Source organism: Taurulus bubalis (assembly GCF_910589615.1).
Source record: "Taurulus bubalis genome assembly, chromosome: 19".
Lineage (NCBI taxonomy): Eukaryota > Metazoa > Chordata > Actinopteri > Perciformes > Cottidae > Taurulus > Taurulus bubalis.
In genome coordinates this window covers 2,492,867-2,517,898 of record NC_136607.1, presented here as the reverse complement: position 1 = coordinate 2,517,898, position 25,032 = coordinate 2,492,867, and the positions used below count along the sequence as shown (strand labels likewise).

The 25,032-nt window shown below is 42.2% G+C and overlaps 1 protein-coding gene across 2 annotated transcripts; it reads left to right on the top strand.

Moving 5' to 3' along the window:
• Window positions 1–1,943: 1,943 nt before the first annotated feature.
• tpm2 (tropomyosin 2 (beta)) lies at window positions 1,944–24,335 on the top strand (the record flags this gene model as incomplete). Of its 2 annotated transcripts, XM_079235417.1 has the most annotated exons (9): window positions 1,944–2,173; window positions 8,258–8,383; window positions 12,509–12,642; window positions 13,114–13,231; window positions 13,790–13,860; window positions 16,203–16,278; window positions 17,082–17,144; window positions 17,253–17,322; window positions 19,634–20,000. In XM_079235417.1, 9 exons carry the CDS (start codon window positions 2,060–2,062, stop codon window positions 19,714–19,716), a joined length of 855 nt encoding a protein of 284 aa, XP_079091543.1. In that variant the 3' UTR covers window positions 19,717–20,000. The 2 variants fall into 2 exon arrangements, with proteins under 2 accessions (XP_079091543.1, XP_079091544.1); XM_079235418.1 differs by lacking the exons at window positions 1,944–2,173; window positions 8,258–8,383; window positions 19,634–20,000 and adding exons at window positions 11,157–11,288; window positions 23,172–24,335.
• Window positions 24,336–25,032: the final 697 nt, after the last annotated feature.

Genomic DNA, 25,032 nt, shown 5'->3' with positions numbered 1-25,032 from the left:
CTGCCAATAAATGTTAGTGGACAGCAAACAAAGCTGATTGAGAGGAGCTAATTAGTGCATTATGAGACATACATACACATACATACACACACACACACACACACACACACACACACACACACACACACACACACACACACACACACACACACACACAATGAGGAGATGTTATGGCAAAGGGCCTTTTCCTATGATACCCCATTATTAAGGAATAACTTCTCTATAAATATCAAACGGTGTGATTCTGCCTCTTCCAAATAAATGCCCCAGAGAGTAACAGTATGTTCGGTATGAGGCCTTGCATAGAATATGAGCCCCAACCACTTCAAAATAAAAGTCCCCAACTATCTCAACAGGAAGCTCAGGACCAGTCTCATTGAGTCAACATAGTCCTCCACTCTAACTATATTAGTTATTAGGAATCTGATGGACCTAGTCTTTCAAGTGCCAGAAGGTAAATGTATCTGAACAGGGAATAGAATGAACTCTCTTTACAAAACAATATTAAAATGAGGAAAATGCTGTCAAACTTGACAAATTGCTGCATTATTCTGTATAAAAATAATTCTACTGTGATCCACAGAGAGCCTCTATCAAAATAAGTCACAGTCGTAGACTTTAACAAGTGGTCATAGTTGTTGTGACGTTTGTGGTCCGCAGCTATCTTGTTTTTTTGCAACCAGTTAACAGAAGTTACCATATCTGGCCTGGAGGAGTGTCATAGAGATGCCATATACGGCTCTGGTAGAGACCTGTCAATCACAGTAAGCCCGCCCTAAAGCATCCCCTGCTTTATGGTCTGACTCTAAATGGCCATAATTTCCTAAATGAACATCATGCTGTATTGAAGAAGACTTGAAACTAGAGATTGAGACATAAACTCATGTTTACAATGTTTACTGAGGGAATACATCAAGAGAGAAGTCGAACCATTTTCTCATAGACTTCTATACAATCAGACTTCTTTTTTCAGAACCATAAGTAGCTGTCTGAATAGAATCCAGTGAATTCCTAAACAGATGATAACGAGGATGAAGAAAAAGAGAGACACCGTTTTAATTATGGCTTTTTGTGGAGCATATTAGAAACATGTTTGCATCTTGAGGTGAGCAGGGTCACAGAAGGGAGAGGGTGCACCGTCCCATCCTGTGCCATACCCACCCAACGGGCTCTGATTGGCTGCTCTTCATTCCAACGGCTTAAAAAATGTAAATAGCCATAACTGAGAAGAGGAAAATGGAGGCTAAAGAAAAGGAGGAGAAAAAGGGCATTTTGATCACGGTTGTGTTCTATCTTTGGATTTAAAAAGTGAACTCAAATGTTTTTATACAAAAGTAGCATCAAAATATACTTAAAGTACAAAAAGCAGGAATTCTATGCGGAATGGCCCATTTCAGAAAAATGTACGTTATATAATTGGATCATAATTATTGATGCATATATGTGTAAGTATCACTTCATGTTGCAGCTGGTAAAGGTGGGACTCATTTGAACAAATGTATAGCTTATTATAGTATAATACTGCCGGGTTGATTAAACACACATCATAATTCTTACATGAATTATATGTACAGTTTTTATAATCTGATTCTGAAAGAATTCTGATTCTGATAGTTATCACTTATCAACTTATTCTGTCTTGGTCAAGAGGAGCATTGCGTTATGTCTGGATACTCATGGCCACGCTGAAGACGTAGAGGCTTCTTTAAAGGTGAATCTATTCCCTCGGGGTTCTCATGGATGTGAGGTGAGGGCAGGACCACAGTGATCCAGGTGGAGCTGACGCACCTGGATGTGATTTACTCAAACGTGCTGAAGACACAAGTCGCGCGCACAGACTGGACAACTCTCGCTGCCTAAATATGGGCAACGTCCCCGAGCGAATCCTCACTGAAAAAAAGTGTAGGGGGCTCGTGCAGCTGACTCCATCTTCAAGCTCAGACCAGCCGCACGCGCGCTCCTGTCCACCTCCGTCTTGCCGCAGACCTCAGTCTCTGTCTCTGTCCGGACTAACCGAGTGCTCTTCTCCCTCTGCTGAGAGCCCCACACCTGAAGAACCATGGAGGCCATCAAGAAGAAAATGCAGATGCTGAAGCTGGATAAGGAGAACGCGATAGACCGGGCAGAGCAGGCCGAGGGAGACAAGAAAGGAGCGGAGGACAAATGCAAACAGGTATGAAACATGGAGGACAAATGCAAACAGGTAGAGAGACATGGAGGACAAATGCAAACAGGTATGAAACATGGAGGACAAATGCAAACAGGTAGAGAGACATGGAGGACAAATGCAAACAGGTAGAGAGACATGGGTGACAAGTGCAAGTCCTTTAAAAAAAACAATTAAATAAACTGCAACTCAAACAGACCAGGGGAGGACAATGTTGGGCAATCTGTATGTCAAGGTCACAAGAGCTTTCAGCAGAGACAGGAAGGTGATCTGACCATCCGGGTCTAGAGAAGAGGAATGGCTGAAGAACAGGGGCTGAAGCATGACTGTGTAACGACAGACCTCATTGAATTCATGAGCGTGGAAACACTTCTGCTAAAGTTAGTTAATGGTAACCTTCAGATGGATACTGTGCTGTACTGGTTGTAGTATTTTGCATTAGCTCGAGGGTCACACAGTCTCATAGGGTGGTGGCTTTTACGGTGATGAAGAAAATCTTTAAACTAAAGTAGATGGTTTTGAGGTTATTCGAAACAGTGTTTCACATATTAGTTTGTCCTGCAAAAGGCTGGCTACATTTTAATTTAATTTAAATTGTGTTTGTATCCCTTGATTAGTGAGTGACAGCATGACAGGAAACGAGTGGCGAGATGATAAATCACATGCAGAAAAGATAATTTGCCAGACTCAAACTGCTTTAACCGGGGGTCGCAAAGGTGCCCAATTTAAGAGATGCTCGTCAAAATGTTTTCTGTTATGTCTCATGTAAACGTTTACTGGCCAAGATATCATCATTGGTATCAAGCATTAGTCTAATTAGGAACTAAGAGAGGCTGCGAGCAGAATTTAGTGAAATACAGGCGTCTAAACTAGTTGAATCCACTGTGGTGTTGGCTTTCTGTCACAATTGGCGAATGGCATGTTTGGAAAATATGTTGTGACCCAGTGGAAGCGTGCATATTGAAAATAAGATGGAGCCTTAATATTGGAACCCTTTCTCACAGATATGGATATCCACACAGTGTAGGCGCAGACACATTAACAACTAAAAGAAGAGAGAGCTGTACCGTAATCCTCATGATTCACAACACAGTTATTAAAATGTCATGATCAATTGAGTCTATTGCAGCACTTAGATCAAGAGGAATTCATACAGTCGGATATTAACAAGCGTTCAAATAGAACATTTAAAATGATGCACTCCTCAGGTGTTTGGTATGCTGAATATAGACAACTTGTAATAATAAATGGATAAATCGACATCAAAAGTGTTTCAATGAAGTTATGAAATTTTGCAGATCTCATTCTTCATATAATATCAAGACACATTCTGCATACTCCCAATATTATAGTTTGTTGTTGATAAAATCCTGGTTCAACCTTTTCTTACTGAAGGCAGCTGTAATGAAGTATTCATCTCTCTGCCTGCCATTATGAATCCAAAACAAATGTATTCAGGGTCATATTTCCTCACCACACACTTTGAAACTCCTACTGGCACAGGGTTGTCTCCCACCTTACTTTTTCATTTCAAATAATTCCAATTCATTTAAATTTGCCATTTAGTGCCTCTGTATCCTGTAACGCCAGCAAGCTAACTGTGGCAAAAAGTGTCGTGATGGCGTGGCCATATTGCAAGTCGTCATCAAAATGAGGCTTTGTTTGAATAACTGTTTTATTTTCTTTAATTTATCTGAATAAATCTAATCAAAATAATTATAAAGATATATTTAAAAATGATATATATATATAACCATTTGGCAGTACCTCCATGGCCCACTAGGTGGCGCCCTGAGGCCCACCCGTGGTTGAAGACTCTTTCTGTCTTGGTGCTACTCCTCATCCTGTGTGAATGGACCTCCTCCCTGTCGGTTCCTCTCAGGGAAATACCAAACTGCACCGGTCGTTATAATCAATAATCGACCAGAAATAACAGTGGCTTCTGATATTTCATACAAATAACAATCTAAGTCAAGAAACCAAAGCAATTTACATGAAGCTTCAGAATAATATTTTTATGACCAACTGAGGTCTGAACTCTTCAATCCTCTCATGTCCCAAAGCCCGTGCAGACTTGACGTGAGGAGGATGGCGATGTATTGGAACATATGGCCAAAGTCTGCCAGGGCTCAGTTAGGATGGAAATGGCCGTCCAGTGCTTCCTTAATGTTCTGCAAAATGCAGCTACAGTTTCCCGAGGAATGAGTCGGGCATATTGTTTCAGCTAGAGAACACAGTGATATCTCTTCATGGTCGAGGGAGCGTCTCTCCTGTGTAATCTAAGAGATCTCACAGCAGTAAATGAATAGATAGCAGCTATTCAACATATGCAACTGTCCACATAGCATTTGTTCCCATGGGGATCCCAGCTCTCAGCTATTACAATGCCTTCTCTCTCCATAGGAGCTCTGAACACTGGCATGTCTATTTCTGTGTTCCCTCTAAAGTTCCCCCACCTTCTTTGAATCGTTGCTCCTCTCAGAAAGACGGTCAAGGCTGTCGGTTCGGGAGTTGCCACAATGTTGACTGAAGGATCAGGACTGTGCTATTTGTGACTGAGAGGCCCTACATGGCTGCGGCTGGGACCGACTGTCAGAAGTGTTAAGAAAGGACATAGTGGTCAGGCCACATCACTGTCATTTACAATTGGCTTTTTATAGTCGACAAGCTGTTGTTGCAAATGGAGACTCACTGAAACAATCTTTGCAAATGACTCATAGGATAACAAAAGCCTTAAGCCCAAAAATGGAAGGGACTCATTTAGATGTAAACAAGAAAAGGTTCAGCAGTCTGCTTGTTAGATTGATATTTTCTGTAATGGAATCATGAATATGCTCCACTGACAATCTGCCTATTCGATCACCATTGCAGCGTCCCAGATGGTTAGACTTCATGGAAATATGTCTCTCAGATATTGAGATGTCGTGTGTGTGATTTGGTATGAGGTGGGGGAGGCTAATGCTGCATATGAAGAATAAGTAATAAGGTGAACAGGTTAAAATATATCTTTGAAAACATATTTTCCATTCCATCTTGGCTCTCGTCCACAAGATGATGAAATATGGCTGATCATTGAATGAAGACAATTGTGCCTTAAAGCTCGAGAACAGATGTTTTGACTTTAACACCCAACAGCTCAAATTGACCCGTGTCTATATTTTGATTGTAGTTAACTTTATTTCAATAAGATTTTCATGTTCCCCAGTTTGACTTTTCCCAAAGGTCTGTCATGTAACACTCCCTATTGTTAAAACACTGATTATGACGGACCCTAGTTTCTTACTCCGCCTGCCATGCTTAAAATTCAATTTAATTTATTTGTATAACACAAATCACAAATTATCCTCAGAGGGCTTTACACACATCCTCTGTCCCAGGACCTCACATACGGTTCAGGAGAAAACTCTCCAAAAAACTCCCCAAAAACAAGTACAAAAAAGGAAGAAACCTCAGGGAGAGCAACGGAGGAGGAATGCTCATAGAATTACAACATAGTCAATGAACTTGAACATACATATTACCCAGCAATAATCATTGTGAATCTGTAGGTGACAAAAATACCAAAGAGAGTGAGAAATGCATTATTTTTAATTTAATTGTATTTTCTACTATGACTATTCTACGACTGTTTTATCAAATTAAAAGAAAGAAAACTATCACAGAGATGGCTTTGTCTTTTTGAGGTTTACATACTAACTGGTTTGTAGTCTTTTCAATACATTAACAGTTCTACAATGGCAGTCATAAACAGTAGAAGTGGACGTAGTCACCGTGACGTAGTCATCCTGACATAGTCGTCGTGACGTAGTCATCCTTACGTAGTCACCGTGACGTAGTCATCCTGACATAGTCGTCGTGACGTAGTCGTCGTGACGTAGTCATCCTGACATAGTCGTCGTGACGTAGTCATCCTGACATAGTCGTCGTGACGTAGTCATCCTTACGTAGTCGTCGTGACGTAGTCATCCTTACGTAGTCGTCGTGACGTAGTCATCCTGACATAGTCGTCGTGACGTAGTCATCCTGACATAGTCGTCGTGACGTAGTCATCCTGACATAGTCGTCGTGACGTAGTCGTCGTGACGTAGTCGTCGTGACGTAGTCATCCTGACATAGTCGTCGTGACGTAGTCATCCTGACATAGTCGTCGTGACGTAGTCGTCGTGACGTAGTCGTCGTGACGTAGTCATCCTTACGTAGTCGTCGTGACGTAGTCATCCTGACATAGTCGTCGTGACGTAGTCATCCTGACATAGTCGTCGTGACGTAGTCGTCGTGACGTAGTCGTCGTGACGTAGTCATCCTTACGTAGTCACCGTGACGTAGTCATCCTGACATAGTCGTCGTGACATAGTCGTCGTGACGTAGTCATCCTTACGTAGTCGTTGTGACGTAGTCATCCTTACGTAGTCGTCGTGACGTAGTCATCCTGACATAGTCGTCGTGACGTAGTCATCCTGACATAGTCGTCGTGACGTAGTCGTCGTGACGTAGTCATCCTGACATAGTCGTCGTGACGTAGTCATCCTGACATAGTCGTCGTGACGTAGTCATCCTTACGTAGTCGTCGTGACGTAGTCATCCTTACGTAGTCGTCGTGACGTAGTCATCCTGACATAGTCGTCGTGACGTAGTCATCCTGACATAGTCGTCGTGACGTAGTCATCCTGACATAGTCGTCGTGACGTAGTCGTCGTGACGTAGTCGTCGTGACGTAGTCATCCTGACATAGTCGTCGTGACGTAGTCATCCTGACATAGTCGTCGTGACGTAGTCGTCGTGACGTAGTCGTCGTGACGTAGTCATCCTTACGTAGTCGTCGTGACGTAGTCATCCTGACATAGTCGTCGTGACGTAGTCATCCTGACATAGTCGTCGTGACGTAGTCGTCGTGACGTAGTCGTCGTGACGTAGTCATCCTTACGTAGTCACCGTGACGTAGTCATCCTGACATAGTCGTCGTGACATAGTCGTCGTGACGTAGTCATCCTTACGTAGTCGTTGTGACGTAGTCATCCTTACGTAGTCGTCGTGACGTAGTCATCCTGACATAGTCGTCGTGACGTAGTCATCCTGACATAGTCGTCGTGACGTAGTCGTCGTGACGTAGTCATCCTGACATAGTCGTCGTGACGTAGTCATCCTGACATAGTCGTCGTGACGTAGTCATCCTGACGTAGTCGTCGTGACGTAGTCACCGTGATGTAGTCATCCTGACATAGTCGTCGTGACGTAGTCGTCGTGACGTAGTCGTCGTGACGTAGTCATCCTGACATAGTCGTCGTGACGTAGTCACCGTGACGTAGTCATCCTGACGTAGTCGTCGTGACGTAGTCATCCTTACGTAGTCGTCGTGACGTAGTCATCCTTACGTAGTCGTCGTGACGTAGTCATCCTGACATAGTCGTCGTGACGTAGTCGTCGTGACGTAGTCACCGTGATGTAGTCATCCTGACATAGTCGTCGTGACGTAGTCATCCTGACATAGTCGTCGTGACGTAGTCGTCGTGACGTAGTCACCGTGACGTAGTCGTCGTGACGTAGTCACCGTGACGTAGTCGTCGTGACGTAGTCGTCGTGACGTAGTCACCGTGACGTAGTCGTCGTGACGTAGTCACCGTGACGTAGTCGTCGTGACGTCCCCATCAGTTTGTGGACTGCCGTTTTGAAGCCTTGAGTTCGATGTTCTGTCCGTCGCCATCTTGGATTATGGCTGTCTCTATCTTGGCTTTTTGAAACCAATGAGCAGGAAGTGAACCTATTTGAGTGACATAGAGACACCCTATATGGCTCTGGCAGAGACCTGTCAATCACCTAGTAGCCCCGCCCTGAAGCATACCCTGCTTTATGATCTATTTGAATCTAAATGGACCATGATTTACTAAATGAATATCATGCTGTATTGTAATAAATCAAGAGAGAAGTATAGTCATTTTCTCATAGACTTCTGAAAGGAAACAGAGGAGTCGCCCCCTGATGGACATTAGAGAGAATGCAGCTTTAAGGCACTTCAGCATCGTAAATGTTTAATATCCACAATGTATTATCTGACATGCTGTATTTCTGTGTATGTGTACTGTTTGCCTGTAGCTGGAGGAGGAGTTGCTGGGTCTGCAGAAGAAGCTGAAAGGAGTGGAGGATGAGCTGGACAAATACTCCGAGTCGCTGAAGGATGCCCAGGAGAAGCTGGAGCAAGCAGAGAAAAAAGCAACAGATGTGAGTGAAGGGAGCTGATGCCATTGTTCACATTACTGCAGGGAGGAAACTATATCAAGACCAAAGTCCTCTATTTGTAGTCCCTCACACCAGAACCCTTTCCACAGGAACAGCGGTGCCATGTTGTTGACTACATGTGCTGACCATGTTTCATTTACTACTGAAACTGGTTTCTTTCAGGTGTTGTAAAAGAAAAGTAGCACCAGGCTGTTTAACATAAATTACTGCACAGTCGTACATTTAGACCATCAGTGACATTAGCAGTGTTATAAAGTAATGTGTCAAGTATGAACTCCTTCTGCATTTCAAATATGCAGTTTGTTAACGTCAGTCAAACTTTAGACTCCTACGTCTCATGTCCAATAAAGTAATGCTGACCTTCAGGGGCACAATTTAAAGCAGGTCGAGCTACATCTTGGAAGCGTCATCATTAGTTCCTGACGCTGAGTAGCCGTCTCACCGCTGACAGCAGCAGCCAGAAGCATATTAAATCTGTCGTGTGGAGTATCCGATTCCACCAACATATCATAAAGCTTTTCAGCACCTTGAGGCCAACGCCATCTATTCTGACTAATCTGGGGAGCTTGGCCTGGAGGATTTGGTTTCTTGATTCCTCGCCTGGCAGCAGCCTGTGCAGATGCTGCTGCCCTTGAGTTCACACTGTGAATAAAATAATGCTGCAGCACTGTATCACAACACATAAATAGTATAGACCAATATTAATCTTAAGTATACGAAAGTATTCTAGAACTGGTATTCTCCTTTTTTACACAACATTGAAGTCTATACAGGGACATACGAGGTGTCATGTGTCATTTTCTCATAGACTTCAATACAACAGAGGAGTCGCCCCCTGGTGGTCAGTAGAGAGGATGCAAGTTTAAGACACTTTGGCTTCACTTTTTGAAAACAGAGGTTGCTGCCTTGTGTCAATGCAGGACAGCTAACCAACCTTTCTGGTAACATTTCTTGGATCTTATTTCCCCTAAATTGGTCTTCTCGGGCAGATCTTTCTCTCGACTCTACAATAAGCCTCTCTAATTCATATCCTTGGAATCCACATTTAACCTTCTGATTAAAAAGTGCTATGTCTGAGTTAGTATATCTAACTGAAGGGACGCAATCTTCTCAGTGCAAAAAGAGTCTCTTCAAAATCCTCAACTTCACTATCTGCCCAGCTACACTGCACCATCTCTAACTTCTATTCGTGTAAGTGTTCATTCAACTTCCTACCAAGACTTGGTCAGTGTAATGTTCGTGGTATAGGTTACCTCTCAGCTTATATGTGCTGATAGGTTCGGTGTTTGGTCCAGCGACTGGTTTGGATCAGCCATAGGAGGAACAGACTACGGAGAACATCTCTGGTGTCAGCCTGCCCTCCATCCCAGACGAATACTCCTCCAGTGTCCAGAAACATCACTGCAGACCCTTCTCCCCCGGAACACAGACCCTTCACCCCCTGAACACAGACCCTTCACCCCCTGAACACAGACCCTTCACCCTCTGAACACAGACCCTTCACCCCCTGAACACAGACCCTTCACCCCCTGAACACAGACCCTTCACCCCCTGAACACAGACACTTCACCCCCTGAACACAGACCCTTCTCCCCTTGAACACAGACCCTTCTGAACACAGACACTTCACCCCCTGAACACAGACCCTTCACCCCCTGAACACAGACCCTTCACCCCCTGAACACAGACACTTCACCCCCTGAACACAGACCCTTCACCCCCTGAACACAGACCCTTCACCCCCTGAACACAGACACTTCACCCCCTGAACACAGACCCTTCACCCCCTGAACACAGACCCTTCACCCCCTGAACACAGACCCTTCACCCCCTGAACACAGACACTTCACCCCCTGAACACAGACCCTTCACCCCCTGAACACAGACACTTCACCCCCTGAACACAGACCCTTCTCCCCTTGAACACAGACCCTTCTGAACACAGACCCTTCACCCCCTGAACACAGACACTTCACCCCCTGAACACAGACCCTTCTCCCCTTGAACACAGACCCTTCTGAACACAGACCCTTCACCCCCTGAACACAGACCCTTCTGAACACAGACCCTTCACCCCCTGAACACAGCCTGTTCCAGCTGCTCCCCTCATGGAGGCTGCACAACACTGAACGCTGGAACAAGCAGACACAAGAAGAGTTTCTTCCTGCAGGCCGCCACTCTGATGCACACACACATCAGGAGAACAGTTCCAAATCCATGTTCACCCATTATAGACGATATTCTTTTACAGTTTAAAATGCACACCTTTTTACTTGTAAGCCTACATATAATCTGACACTGTCAATATGAATCCTACATGCTTTATGTATCTTCACATCTAGCATACTGTATACAGTCCATGTATACCCATTCAGTATTTATTACTTTACAAACTATTAGTATTGTTTACAATTTACAGAACAGACTTATATGCATTATGTATTTATATATAGGTATATATATTCTGGATAAAGAGGTGAAATAAGTAAGATAATTCATTTATTTGATGCACATTCTTCGTCAGTGCAAACTAAGTCCCAATTAGAAGGTACACATGATGAACTATTCAAACGGATTCATGCGCACAAATGATCTCGAGTTAGATTGAAGACTTGCCATTTCAAAATAAGAGGCTTACTGACAACTGCTTTATTTTGAAATCGTGTCCGGAAGAATTGGCGCGTTGATGCCCACCTCTGACGCCGTTGCCACGGAAACCCCGTGACACCTGAAAGCGGAGTTGAGCGTTCACATGATGGCGACCTTAGCGTCTATGGACGCGGTCAGGAGGAAGATCCAGACGCTGCAGCAAGCCGCGTTCGAGGCGGAGGACCGAGCCCAGCTGCTGCAGGAGGAGGCGGACATGGAGAGGCACGGCAGAGAGAGGGTAACGCCGGGACCGGGACCGGGACTACGGAGGGCATTACGTCACTTGTAGTTCCGCAAGTTGCTCCCACAGCGTGAACGAATCACAGAAGTAGCCTCCGGAGGGGAATTAAGGCCACATGAGAAAACTTATTCGCGTTCTGAGATCAGCCAGAAATCTGAAATCTGAAGTCAGATTTTTTTTTCCTTTTTTCTCCTGTTTTAGAAATGAAATGTTGGATGTATCCCGTTTTGAATGATATCGGTACCAACCCCTCTTTAAAAGCCTTCCGAATATAGATAGGAATGAAACTGGAAGCTTTGGTGTAAGCTACTGAAGGGGAGATTTCTGAAGAGTTATGTTTAATAAAGCAAATGATGAAATGGGAACTTTTATAGACTTTATTAGAAATCACAAGAAGATACAAATTGGAAAAATACATCCATATGTTGGATGTTTTCTTTCCACTAGTCTGGAAGAAAACATGTTCTGGAAGCAAAATAGACCAAATTCTCAAAATTGATCAGTGCAGGAAATATATTTTCTTCTTCAGAATTCTAATATTTTTCCAACCCTCTTCTGGAACTATAAGACGTAGAACATCACTAAAACAAATACTTACAGATTCATGAAATGTAAAATTGTATTCATTATTCTGCACCTTTCGTCAGACGAATGTTTTCTAAAGAAGCCGTCTCCTTATGTCTCATCTGGTGCTTCTGGACTCTTCCTTCTTTCTCTATAGCAACTGGTCAAAGGGCTGGCTGTTGTTTGTTTGTTACTTTTGTCTACATTTTCTTATATTTTCTGAATGTACAAAACAAACTAGCTACACGTCCTGATCAGTGTGGATTCAGTTTCACATGAAGAAGTGTCCCAGGTATTCTAGCTGCTTTTACCTGGACTGGTGTCACGTATTAGCCACTTAAATCAAGCATAAAGGTCTCCCGTATAAATTGAGCCATATTTATGTTTGGATGCTTTAATCATTATTCTCTTTTTGATGGCAAGTTGAATACAGATCAAACAAAACCGAAATTGTTGTACTTATTATGTTTTTAATTGGTAAATCTGTCTGCTGTTATATATGCAGTTATTATTGTCGTTATGGATATAATGTGACTTCTTCAGGCTCTGATCTACCAAATGTTGTGTGTGTGTGTGTGTGTGTGTGTGTGTGTGTGTGTGTGTGTGTGTGTGTGTGTGTGTGTGTGTGTGTGTGTGCGTGTGCATTGCTACAGGCTGAGGCAGAAGTGGCATCTCTAAACAGACGTATCCAGCTGGTGGAGGAGGAGTTGGACCGAGCTCAGGAGAGACTGGCTACTGCTCTGCAGAAGCTGGAAGAGGCTGAGAAAGCTGCAGATGAGAGCGAGAGGTGAAGGGATTAATGTCACTTGAACTATTGTAGCTTGTGTTTCACTTGGTTGCTGGGTTAAGCTGCCACAGCGTGTACTTTGTGTAAAAGGGGCTAAAGTTGCCATGTTCTCTATCGTACACAGACCAGGATGTTCTCCACAAGCCCTGCTGTATCAATGCACACAAGAACATGTCACTGTAGTCAGAGATCGTAAAGGTTGTTAGGTAAATCCTACGATTTAGTATCACGCTTCCATAACATTAGATTTGAGAAAGAACAGTCACAGTCAACTTCTTCCGGGTTATTCTGTTGGATCGATGAAGCTTCTCCGCAGTAAAAGAAGACAACATTGTTTCACAGTTGAGAAGAAGAAGAGACTCTTTAACACTTACTGAATGCTATTCAGATCAAGCACATGTAGGAAGATGTTACATTGTGGTAGCGAGTCACACATGAACTCTCTGACCGACTGTTCCTCTTGTCCCTCAGAGGAATGAAGGTCATTGAGAACAGAGCATCAAAAGACGAGGAGAAGATGGAGATCCAGGAGATGCAGCTGAAGGAAGCCAAACACATCGCTGAGGAGGCCGACCGCAAATATGAAGAGGTGGGGGAGTCACTGTTTTTACAACGTCTTTGCTGGACGTTATAAACTTGCAGTGCAGCGCTACAAAATACTGCTACACACTCATATAAACAGGTTCTGCACGTGTAGCATGTTCACGCTGGAAACGTGACGTCAGTAAAGAAAATTAGGGGCAATCAAAAGATTAAAAAAAGGAGTCAGAGGTAAAGGTGTGTGTTGTCATTGCAGACCAGCAGACAGAAACAGATTATATGTCTGATCAAATGTGAAGATTTAGCTGTGGTCGACAAAACATTCTGATGTAACTTTAGCAGGAACAACACACCAAACCAAAGTCACATTATGATGTAATTTTAGCAGGGACAACACATTAAACTCAAAGTTTCATTTATTTCATTTATTACGACTTGGACTTGGATTGGGCCTCACAGCTCAGACTTGAGACGAACCCATCTCTGAATATAGTATAATCTTCACAATTGGTACAGTATGTCATTGTAACACAGTAACAGAGCCAGCAAGGATTCATACTAACAGTCAGTGTAAACAGAGTGTGTGCTGATTGCTGGTTGTCTGCAGGTTGCACGTAAACTGGTGATCCTGGAGGGTGATCTGGAGCGCTCAGAGGAGCGTGCCGAGGTGGCCGAGGCGTAAGTCAACACCCACACCATGAAAACTCACACCGACACAGGAGCCACTGTGCATTATTCATGTTGCCATAGTAGAGGTCCTGTGATCACTACTACGACCACATGTGATCTTACACATTCCCTTGTAATTGACACATTTCTTATTTTACGACAGTATAATCCTCTGAAGATGGGTTGTACCAACAATAATTCATTTAATCTATGATTTAGTTCTATTCAGTTTCGCAAAACTAGGTTAAAGATGAGTAAATCCTGGTTTCAAATGAAGCAGAGCTCTGTTGCACAATTGTTTAAAGCACAATTAAATAGCTTAATTAGTATGGAGATTCTTGTTCACCCAAATAAAAATATTTATTTATTTATTTATCTATGTTTCCTATTTTTTAAGAAAAGCTAAACGCAGAAGAACAGATAAGAAAGCCAACCAGCCCATCCAGCTTAGAAATGCTGGAAATAAAAAAATATGAATACCAAGTCTAAGTCTCGTCTTTACATGGCAAGCTTAAGGATCGACATAGATGAAATTGTATCGACCAGAGCGTCATATAATAATAATAGTAATAATAATAATTAGCTTGCTAAAAAGTCAGTTAGTTAGCCAAACGTAACTCATGATGGTTCAACAGAGGAGCTCTAATTTCTCCTCCTTTGAGAAAAACGTGGCTGAATTAAAATAATAAATGTGACCAAAGACTGGAAGATAAAACGACAGTAAGGAACACTAACTGTTGGTCCAACCTTCCTGTTCAGCTCCAGAACAGTTTCCTTTCAAAAAACTCACTTGATTGACTCCAACCCTTCACTTTCTTCAATGCACTTGATAATTGTTTTCACTCAAGTGCATTGTGCATTGTTTTCACTCCATCTCAAAAAGGCAGCCATTTAAAAAGTTAAGCCTCCTCAAGTGTTAAGTTTAAAGTTAATACTGGATCACAGTTTAAATAGCAGTTACAAGTTTAGGTGCAACAAAATACAAATTCAGTCCAGAGAGGTTTTTAAATGTCTTAATTTTAAGCTAGTTTTTAATTTTGGTGTAAAATGATGTTATGTTCCTTGTTGGTGCAACCCAGCCTCAGTGTAAGTGCTGCATGATTCCCTTAACAACTGCAACTAATGATTGTTTTTGATTAATCTACTAATTATTTTTTATAATAAATTGATTAACTATTTAGAGTCAAATAGCTTAATCTATCCTCAGATTGAATTCTACGTTTGACAGTTTGCTTTATAAATAACCTAAACGTTGAAGCAAGTATACAAATGGTTGACAATTTATTTTCCCGTTAACCGACTAATTGATTATTCACTTGATCATGTGTGAATCCCAAGCTGCAGGACATATGGAATACGTACCTGGGTGTGTGTTTTACGTCATGCATGCCTGAACACACCACCACCGCCTGTATGGGACCGGTTACTGTGTGTTGTTGTTTTGTGGCCCCGCCCACTGACCCCTCTCACCCCTGACCTCCCCGACTAACCCCTTCAGAAGAGTGAGGGAGCTGGAGGAGGAGCTCAGACTAATGGACCAGAATATGAAGTCCATGATGTGCGGAGAAGAAGAGGTACTTACTGTACGAACTCAACCAGGGTCTCCTTCTGCTCCTCTGACCTGCAGCCTCTCAACCCCGCTCTCTGTTTTCTGTCTGGCTTGCACTTCGACTTGAGCATGTCCTTTAAGCATTGCTACACGTATACGCCTGCTGATATTCTATGTTGTTTTTCTTGTGAACAAATCCCATGAAAAGACTCAAACCAACGATGACTTGCAAAGGTTTGGTTATCATAAAGGCCGTGGCACAAAGTATTTTAAGTTTAAAAACAGAGATTGCAATAGAACAAAATTTCCCAGTTGGAATCAAAACAAGAACGTTGCCATCACATGGTCCCCAAAAAACATGTCTATTATTAAATGAGCTGATCCTTTAAAAAAATGAAACGTTAAATTGAGGATGAAGAGCTGAGAGCCTCAATCTCATTGGTTGGGAGTCAGGAAGTCAGAAAGTATTGAGAGATGCAAATTACGTTGTTAGTTTGGGTCTGCACATGGGGCTAACTGGAAAAATATAGAATTAAAACAGACTTATTTTTTCAATTTGTGATTAATCTTTTGGCTGACATTTTCTAATCAAAAACGTAAAAGCCTCCTTTGCCTTTTTACTCAGTCCGATGTGAACAGAGCGGTTTCATGACAGAAATCCATCTTCTGTCTCTGAGTAAGAGAGACAGAGACGTTAATACACATGTTGGATGGTCCTTCAGACCATGTCAGGGTCTGCTTTCCTACCTTTCAAATTACTGCTTTTTCTTCTCTTGCTTTCCCTGTCCCTTGCCTTGCTCAGTAAATCAGGTGACCTTGAGGAAGAGTTGAAAAATGTCACCAACAACTTGAAGTCACTGGAAGCCCAGGCTGAGAAGGTACAGTAGGAGCTGAGGGTGCTTCAGCCACGGGACCGGCCTCACAACAAAACTACTGACATTAACCAATGCAAACACAAACAGTGATAGGAATCCATGTCCACTTAACTACTCATGACCCAACGTTGGAGACTTAGACCCTAGACTGTATAAGAAGTGGACGTATTCGCCGTGGCCTCAGCCATTGGTGTGTGGACTGATGTTTGGAAGTCTTGAGTTCGGCAATTTTGTATGTCGCCTACTTTTTGCTACCACTAAACGGAAGTGACTTTATAAGTGAGAAGTCCTTTTCTCCTAAATGTCCACACAACCAGAGGAGTCTTCCCCTCATGGACATGAGAGAACATGCAAGTTTAAGACACTTAAACATTGGCTTCACTTTTCAGAACCATAGTTTGCTGCCTGAGAATCAGAGTTCAGAGGAGGAAGGACCATAACTTTAAGATTTAGAAGTGAAAAGCGGGGAATTAGTTAAAAAAATATTTTGTTATCATAAAATGTTTTGTTAAACAACCTTCTGTTTTTTTCAAAGAAGATTCAATCATGTTTTTTAGAAAGGGCAACGCTGTGTGACGTAACATGCTTATAGTATCATAATGACAAGGTTCAAATGCCTTACAACTGTCTTAATATTTTACTGTTTAATTACATATTTCACACCTAATAGTTACCCTTGCTTCTCAAAGAATAATTGTGACACCGCAATAGTGTATTTATCATCCTTTAATGAAGTATGTTTTCTTTTAGTGGTTAATATTGGAGTTGTATATGCATTTTAACACCTTTTTCTATTTGGATTTTAGTACTCACAAAAGGAGGACAAATATGAGGAAGAAATCAAAGTTCTTACTGACAAACTGAAAGAGGTGAGATTCTTTCTGTTACATTGTTGCTGTTTCTGTTGCTTATGCCACATGAAGTTCATAAATCATGTTGAAGAGTGTATTGACACATGCTGTGCTGTGGTTTGTCAGGCTGAGACCCGCGCAGAGTTTGCAGAGAGGTCTGTGGCCAAGCTGGAGAAGACCATCGATGACTTGGAAGGTATTCAAATACTCACCTGTGTAACATGCCTGCTCTCTGTCATGCAGTGAACAATGTTCATGTTAAAATAACACACATCCTTGCTAGTTCCAATTCTGCTGTTGGAACTGAATTGATGACTGATTGTTGACTGATGAAGCCAAATCAAAATAATTGCATGTGCATGGTTATTCAGCTTGACCGTAGTGTGTAAAAACACTGATCACCAGATGCTCAGTGGTTAGGGTTAGGGTCGTCCTCCAATCAGAGGATCAGCGGTTTGATCCATCCATATCGTTGTGTCCTTGTGGCCTCTTCACCCCAAATTGCCCTCATCCTGGTTGCCATTAGTGTGTGAATGGGTGAATGATGACAAGTAATGTAAAAGAGCTTTGAGCGGTCGGGAGACTAGAAAAGAGATATACAAGTACAGTCCATTTGACATTAACGTACCCAATGACGGAAGGATGACACAGACGCATTATCTCTGTGCTTTTTCCCCTTTGCGGACTTGTAGCCTTAATGAGCACAGTTATGTGAAGATCTGTAAAGGCACTCAAACCCATTCACACCCATCTACAAACTAATGGCACAACCTTCGGGAGCAATTTGGGGTAGCCAAGGATCGGACCACCGATCCTCTGATTGAGCCACAGTTGCCGTCTGGTGTCAGAGGGGCCCACACCTGAGAGGGAAACACCTATCCTCATAGAAACACCTATCCTCATAGAAACACCTATCCTCATAGAAACACCTATCCTCATAGAAACACCAATCCTCATAGAAACACCGATCCTCATAGAAACACCTATCCTCATAGAAACACCTATCCTCATAGAAACACCAATCCTCATAGAAACACCTATACTCATAGAAACACCTATGCTCATAGAAACACCTATCCTCATAGAAACACCTATCCTCATAGAAACACCTATCCTCATAGAAACACCTATCCTCATAGAAACACCTATCCTCATAGAAACACCAATCCTCATAGAAACACCTATACTCATAGAAACACCTATGCTCATAGAAACACCGATCCTCATAGAAACACCTATCCTCATAGAAACACCTATCCTCATAGAAACACCTATCCTCATAGAAACACCTATCCTCATAGAAACACCTATCCTCATAGAAACACCTGTCCTCATAGAAAGGCTTCCCCCTCCACTCCAATAAGAGCTGATTGGGTTAAGGGTGAAGGTGATGTAGTCTATGTCCCAATGTGGCACCACGGTCAACAAACATACAAGCCAGGCGTAATGAGGCAGGGAGGCACAGACTGTGCCACGTTGTAACCTTGTTGCACTCACTTCATATAGCACTGCCGCTGCAGAAGAGTGGGACGTTTATTATGTACTATAAAGGTCTCCATGCAGCCCAATAATCCACGATGATGCGCACCGTTTGAGACATGCCTAAAAGGGCCAGATCAGGCAACGCTTCATTTGCATCCAGCACGTTTAACATTGAATGAGTCAGGGAAGACTCAGCTACATCTCAAAGATAGCATTCCCTGTCATCCTTCTGATCCCTCTCATCCGTCTCACTTCTCCTGCCTGGAAAATACCCTCAAAAAGAAATAACGCTCAACCTAAAGGAGATTAAGACTCAATCATACAATATGATCAGCTTATGAATCATCAATCTTCTGCTTCGTAATGGATAAAACTCACCGAAGAGTATGGAAAGGGATTCAAGTTAGGTCCATCTTGAGCAGATACAACAGTGTCAAGTAGTGGAGTGATTACAGCGCATGGTATCGCTGCCAGGTGGATCCCAGGTGGATCCCAGGTGGATCCCAGGTTTTTGCACGTCATGAATCTGAGTACTGCTATTGAGGTAACAATAGGACTTGTTACACATGTACTGGTTCCAGTAAGTGTGGAAGAGGTTTACCTGGATGCATTATCCTTTCCTGCGGCTGTTTCAGGAGTGATTGTGATCCCGTTGTCTCTGACATGTGTTGTATATACAACTGTTGAGCAGCAGTCATCGATAACCGCATGGTTTGTTCAGTTTGTGTGTTTGAAACCAGAGTATAGTGATCAGAGATGACACTATTTGTCTGAATGAGCTTGAAGTTGTAACCAGCTGATGTGATGATGGTATTAACCCCAGAGACTCTTGGCCATTCTGTTTGAGGGTTTCCAGTTTCGATTAATTTTCTTTTTCTTGTCTCTTTGCCTTTTTCCATTTCCGTTCTGTGCATCTGTCTGTTGGGTCCCTCGTCTCTCTTTGTGTGTGTGTGTGTGTGTGTGTGTGTGTGTGTGTGTGTGTGTGTGTGTGTGTGTGTGTGTGTGTGTGTCGTGTCCTCCTCCAGATGAGGTGTATGCTCAGAAGCTGAAGGGCAAGGCCCTCAGCGAGGAGCTGGACCTGGCCCTCAACGACATGACTACACTGTAGCGGCGCTCTCACTTCCTCTTTGCTCCTCCTTCCTGTCTGAACTATTCTCTGCCTGCTTCTTGTTGTTTTGTTCCATTCCACAGTGGTATCAGGGCCTGGAAGATTCTAGAAATGCAATGTGCTGAATCCACCCGTCCGTTACACAGCACTAGTCTTTGTACAGGGTTAAGTTATTGCTCACCCAGTCACTGCTGTGTGTCTGCAGGTTCACTTAGTTAATGTCCTCTCTTCTTGAACATTTCCCTCTGTAATAAATGTATTAAAGCTCTCTCTACTTTTCTGTCTCCTTCCTGTCTTTCTATTTTGTTTATTTCTTCTACTTAATATTCATAAGCAGTGCATGAATAATGAACAACTGCTTTGTAGCACACCATAACGTATGTGTAAGCAGAAATAAGTGAATCAATAAAGCAAGGCTTCTTTTTTTTACCGGTATCAGCTACATTGAGATATTTAGCCTGATCATTTCCTTCGTTCTACGTCAGGTGTTTTTACTTTTAGCAACGCATTCAGGTAACTCAGGCAAAGGCTGGACCAAAGCACCAAACACTGGAGGACGCTTTTAAAGGAGAGAGACACTCTCACAAGACAGCGACAAGGCCAAAACAATTACAGAGAGTGGGGAAAAAACTTGATACGGTATCTTCAAATCTTCTTGTCCTTTGACCAAAACAGAAATGACCTGGCAGAACATGGGAGTTGATGGTCTACTGCTGCCTCGATCAGTTAGTTAAATATTTTTTGAGGTGTCTAAAATAGGATTAGCTGCTGTGCTGGTATTATTGCCTGTTACTCCAAACTGGGGGCAGGCTGACCGTCATCTACTGATAAATACCTTAACAACTCTAGAAAAAGTCAGAACCATCCCACTTGGAGAAAAACGTGTTTCTGTCCCTCAATGCAGCAGGGAGAGAAACACACACAACAAACTGTTCTGGCCAGAAAGCTAAGGGCACGGCTTTGATACAAAAAGGGCTTATTATGTATAATATAATCAATTTAAAGGAACAGTGCAGGGGGATTAATTGGCAGAAAGGGAATATAATATTCATAACTGTTTTCATTATTGTATAATCACCCGAAAATAAGAATCGTAGTGTTGGCTTAGAAAAAGTACTTTAATGTAGACACATGTTCTGTACGTTTTAAGTTCTGGCCCTTTGCTGGTGAAACATGTCTTGTAGATGTGTTGAGTAAGACCAGTTTATGCTTAATGTAAGAAACAGTGTTTCATCAAATGAAGATATAAATAATATTTTACAGTTGATCATTTCTTAATAATTTCCTGGAAATTAACTCTCATTTTAAATCAGTGTAACTGCCTGATAATGAGACTGAATTACTAAATTGTTTTATCAGCTCAGAGATCTGAAACGAGGCTAAGTGTAACCTAGAATAGTTTTCATCATGTATGGAAAATAAAGGTTCAATTAAGAAATGCGTACTTAATTGGTTGTTTGCTTGTATTTAAATAGAAGGCAGAATAGTATGTAGTCTACTTAAACACTGCTTAATATGTACTGTAATTCAAGGTTTAAATGATTAGTCAATTATTATATGAAATTTCTATAACAGAAAATGTATCAGCAGCAATGTTGTAAATTACGAATGCAACTATGGTTTCGTGAATATCTGGATGACTGAGTGGCAGTAACCAGAGTGGATATGTCTCTGTACGGGTCAAGATCTTATGCAAACAAAGTTATGTGCGTCACAGAAGATGCTGAGAGGCCGGGTATAGGCCACACATGGTATTTATACCTGTTGTTATAGCTCGTTAGTTACCGGCATGACTGTCACACACAACTCCCTACTGGTCAACCTCCGATGCCAAAGGTAGAATAGCCCGTCCCTGCATGCAAGAACCTCAGTGTGTCCTGCAACCTGGATCTGACCCCGTGTCTCTGCACCATGAAGGAAACCCAACAGTTTCAATACGCCTTGTGGAAGGAGCCCTTGCACTCTGCACGGTCTCAATTTTATTCTCTATGAATGCATAGAGAATACCACTTGGCTAGGCGTTGGCATGCAGTAAGAATGTGCGATCCCTCCTCCGCCGGAATTGAAAAAGACACTTGTGCGTTTCTCTGACCGTAACCCACCCGTGTAACTGAGGGACCATGTGGGTGCCTTGTACGACCTCGTTGGAACTGCATCCTGTAAGCCTGTGATATGTTAGTGCTGCTAGTGCTGTGGTGCTGGATTGACGTCCAGCGAACACAGGGGGTCCCGTGCACCACGTCTTCTGGAGCGCTGAGCTGGGGGTCCCATGCCCCTACCTAGATAACGCCAGGCTTGTGCCGCCTGGCTAGACTGCTTCCTGCGGTCCAATGCCCTCTCACAAGGCACAACAGGACGCTTTTGTAGGGTTTGCCTGCAGTCGTCCGACACAGGTGCCTGTGCGAGGCTTACCTGACATTGTGTCATGAATCATGATGGGGTGGACATCAGTCCATCCAATTCTTTGGTCATCAAACAAAAACGCCGTATCGTTTGTCTCAACTCTCTACCGTCTGGCTGCACCATTGCAAATTGGGCGAGGAGGAGGGTGTTTCCAATGTGAGCTATCCATGCGGCAGTATTAGCTTTCGAGAGATTACCTGCCACTGTGGCCTGGGACAGTGGGCCTGGTCCTTGAATGCATCATCTGGAGATAGGATCAGCGAGGCAATACACTGGGGGCATGTTCCCTGCGTCCCGCAGAGAGGCCAGGGGTCTTTACATCCCTGCCATGAAGAGCTGATGCCCTTGAGTCTGCCCAGCAGTGCATTAGCTCCTCCAAAAAAGCAGAACTTCAAAAGGCTGGGCCGCAGGAGCTCTCACAATTTCCCAATTTCCCACAAGTTGAGTCACTGGCACATCATCCGGCCCAACCTTCGCCTGAAGCATGCACTGTGGCTCCTAGTGGGCAGAACCTCCCCCCAGCTCAGTGCTTATAGAGCCGCTGAGGAACGTTTCTGAGTCTCCAAATCTTGACCTAAGTGGAGCGCAATGAGGAATATTCACTTTGTTTACTGCCACTGGTAGCCAGGAGAGAATGAAACAGAACTACCTTTGCAAAAGTGCACCATATTTTTCTCACAAGCCAATCAGAACAGACTCCCGTTTGGGGAGGGGCTTTAAGAATCAGGCACGTTTCAGACAGACAGTTTGAGAATATTTATATGTTTTGAACATTAAAGCATGTAAACAAGTTCTAGTATAAAACCATAGCCCAAGTATAAACCTCTTTTTAAAGCTGGTTTGAGGTGTTCTCCAGCAGCATTTCATTGTTCTCTTTGGATCTTCTCAAACCTGCTGATTGAGCTTCTTGTCTCTCTTACCAAACCTGTTCATGGTAATACAATTCACAACCTGCATGAAGACTGTAGAATTAGAGGGTTTCTGGATTTTCTATATTTTCAGTTTAAGACGTGTATATGGAAACTCATCTGCTACTTTGTTTCCTTCTCCAGAGAAACTGGCCAAAGCCAAAGAAGAGAACTTGGACATGCACCAGGTCTTGGACCAAACTCTTCTGGAAATCAACAACCTATAGAGACCTTTGCAGAGAGGTGGGGGACAGCAATGGTTAATCTCTCACGTAACACCAACAGTTGTTATAGGTAAAAACATGTCAAGTCATGTGAGAATTGGTTCAGATATATTTCTATGGAGCCCCTGAAGAGACATGAGCAAATATGTGTCTATTCAAACTGAAAGTTACTTTGTGTTCATGCACTGTAAAGTTCATCAGAAATGATCTTACAATCAATAAATAGTTCCTTGCATTCACTCTTGGGCACAACCATCTCAAGAGCAATTGTTTCTGCTAGAAACGTTTCTCTTGATTGACCAACAATGACGAAGCATTCCTCATTGGGCATATTTGTGTATGTAGCAGAGTTCACATGTGTACCATATTTTAAGAATAATGATAACCAAAGCTTAACTGGGGCGAGTCAGAAAACACTATTTTTAATATTTTTGTTATTCATTTCTAACAGTTTTGGAAGGTTGCCGTCAAATGCTGTCGGATTGGGGCATCAGATTAGAACATACATATTTAAGAAGTGATAAGCCATATTTTATCTTTTAATGTGGAGGAAAATGTCTTTTACCTTGCGGGGCAACGTACAAATTGTATTGCCTTCAAAATCACACAAAGCGTATCTTTTCTAGTCAAATGAACCACCTTTAGATTGGTTACATTATTTGAAGTCATTTGTCAGGTATATTAGGCATTGCAGTAGTAGATGAATTAATATGATTTAAGTTACTAATAGAAATATGAGAGTACTGATTTTCCATGTTAGAAGATGAATTGAATAGTGTTGGTGGAAGGTATAATACTGAATAAAGGTTTAATATATGGTTAAAATATATGATCTCTTTGAGATGGTATCACGTTTTACAGTGATGTTATAGTCTGACATGAACATTGTTCACTACCCTACAGAGAGTTAACTAAGTGATCGACAAACCATTCCACACAAATAATTGGTTGCAGTAGTCATATCTTTTTCTTTTTTCTTTTTACTTTGAAATGAAGTGAAGTTTGATTGTTTGGGTTGTTACCCATGTACTGATGTAAAATCACCAGTGTAAACCATTGGGAATAAACAAAACAAGTGACTTGACTTCAATTGAGTGATTATTGTGAAAAACCTGAATCTCAATGCATTTCAGCTATATATTTATGATGAAGAGCTGAGAATGCAGGTCTCACTGTCCCACCTTCCCAGATTTAGCCTGTTGGCTCAGGGATCCGGCCAATTGACCCAAAGCCAAATGAAGGATATCAGGATAAATTATATCAAGGGGTCCCAAAATGTATACTGACAAACACAATAATAACAGGAAGAATACGAAGCACAACCCAAACATAAACAAGCAATGGCAAAAGGAGACACCATTACAAACTTAGGATAGTGAATAAATGTCATAAGAAAAAGGATCAGACAATGACAGACAGTCATCGACATAAGAGTGTAAAACATTTTAAATAAGCCAAATATGAACAGGCGATCAGGGTTAGATTGCAACCATTAAGAAATAACTACATTGTAAAGGATTACTTGTTTCATTTTTGATTACGTCTTTAATATTGTGTTTATGCCAGAAAATATTTTTGGAAAGGTAATTTGATTTGATCAATTCAAAATGCAGGATATGCTCTACTTTATAAAGGACGTTAGGGTACTCCTAATAAATAAATATATATATATATATATATATATATATATATATATATATATATATATATATATATTCTTCATTATTTGTAATGATTATTTACTGAAGTTTGTATTCCTTTTAGTTATTGAAAATGATAGA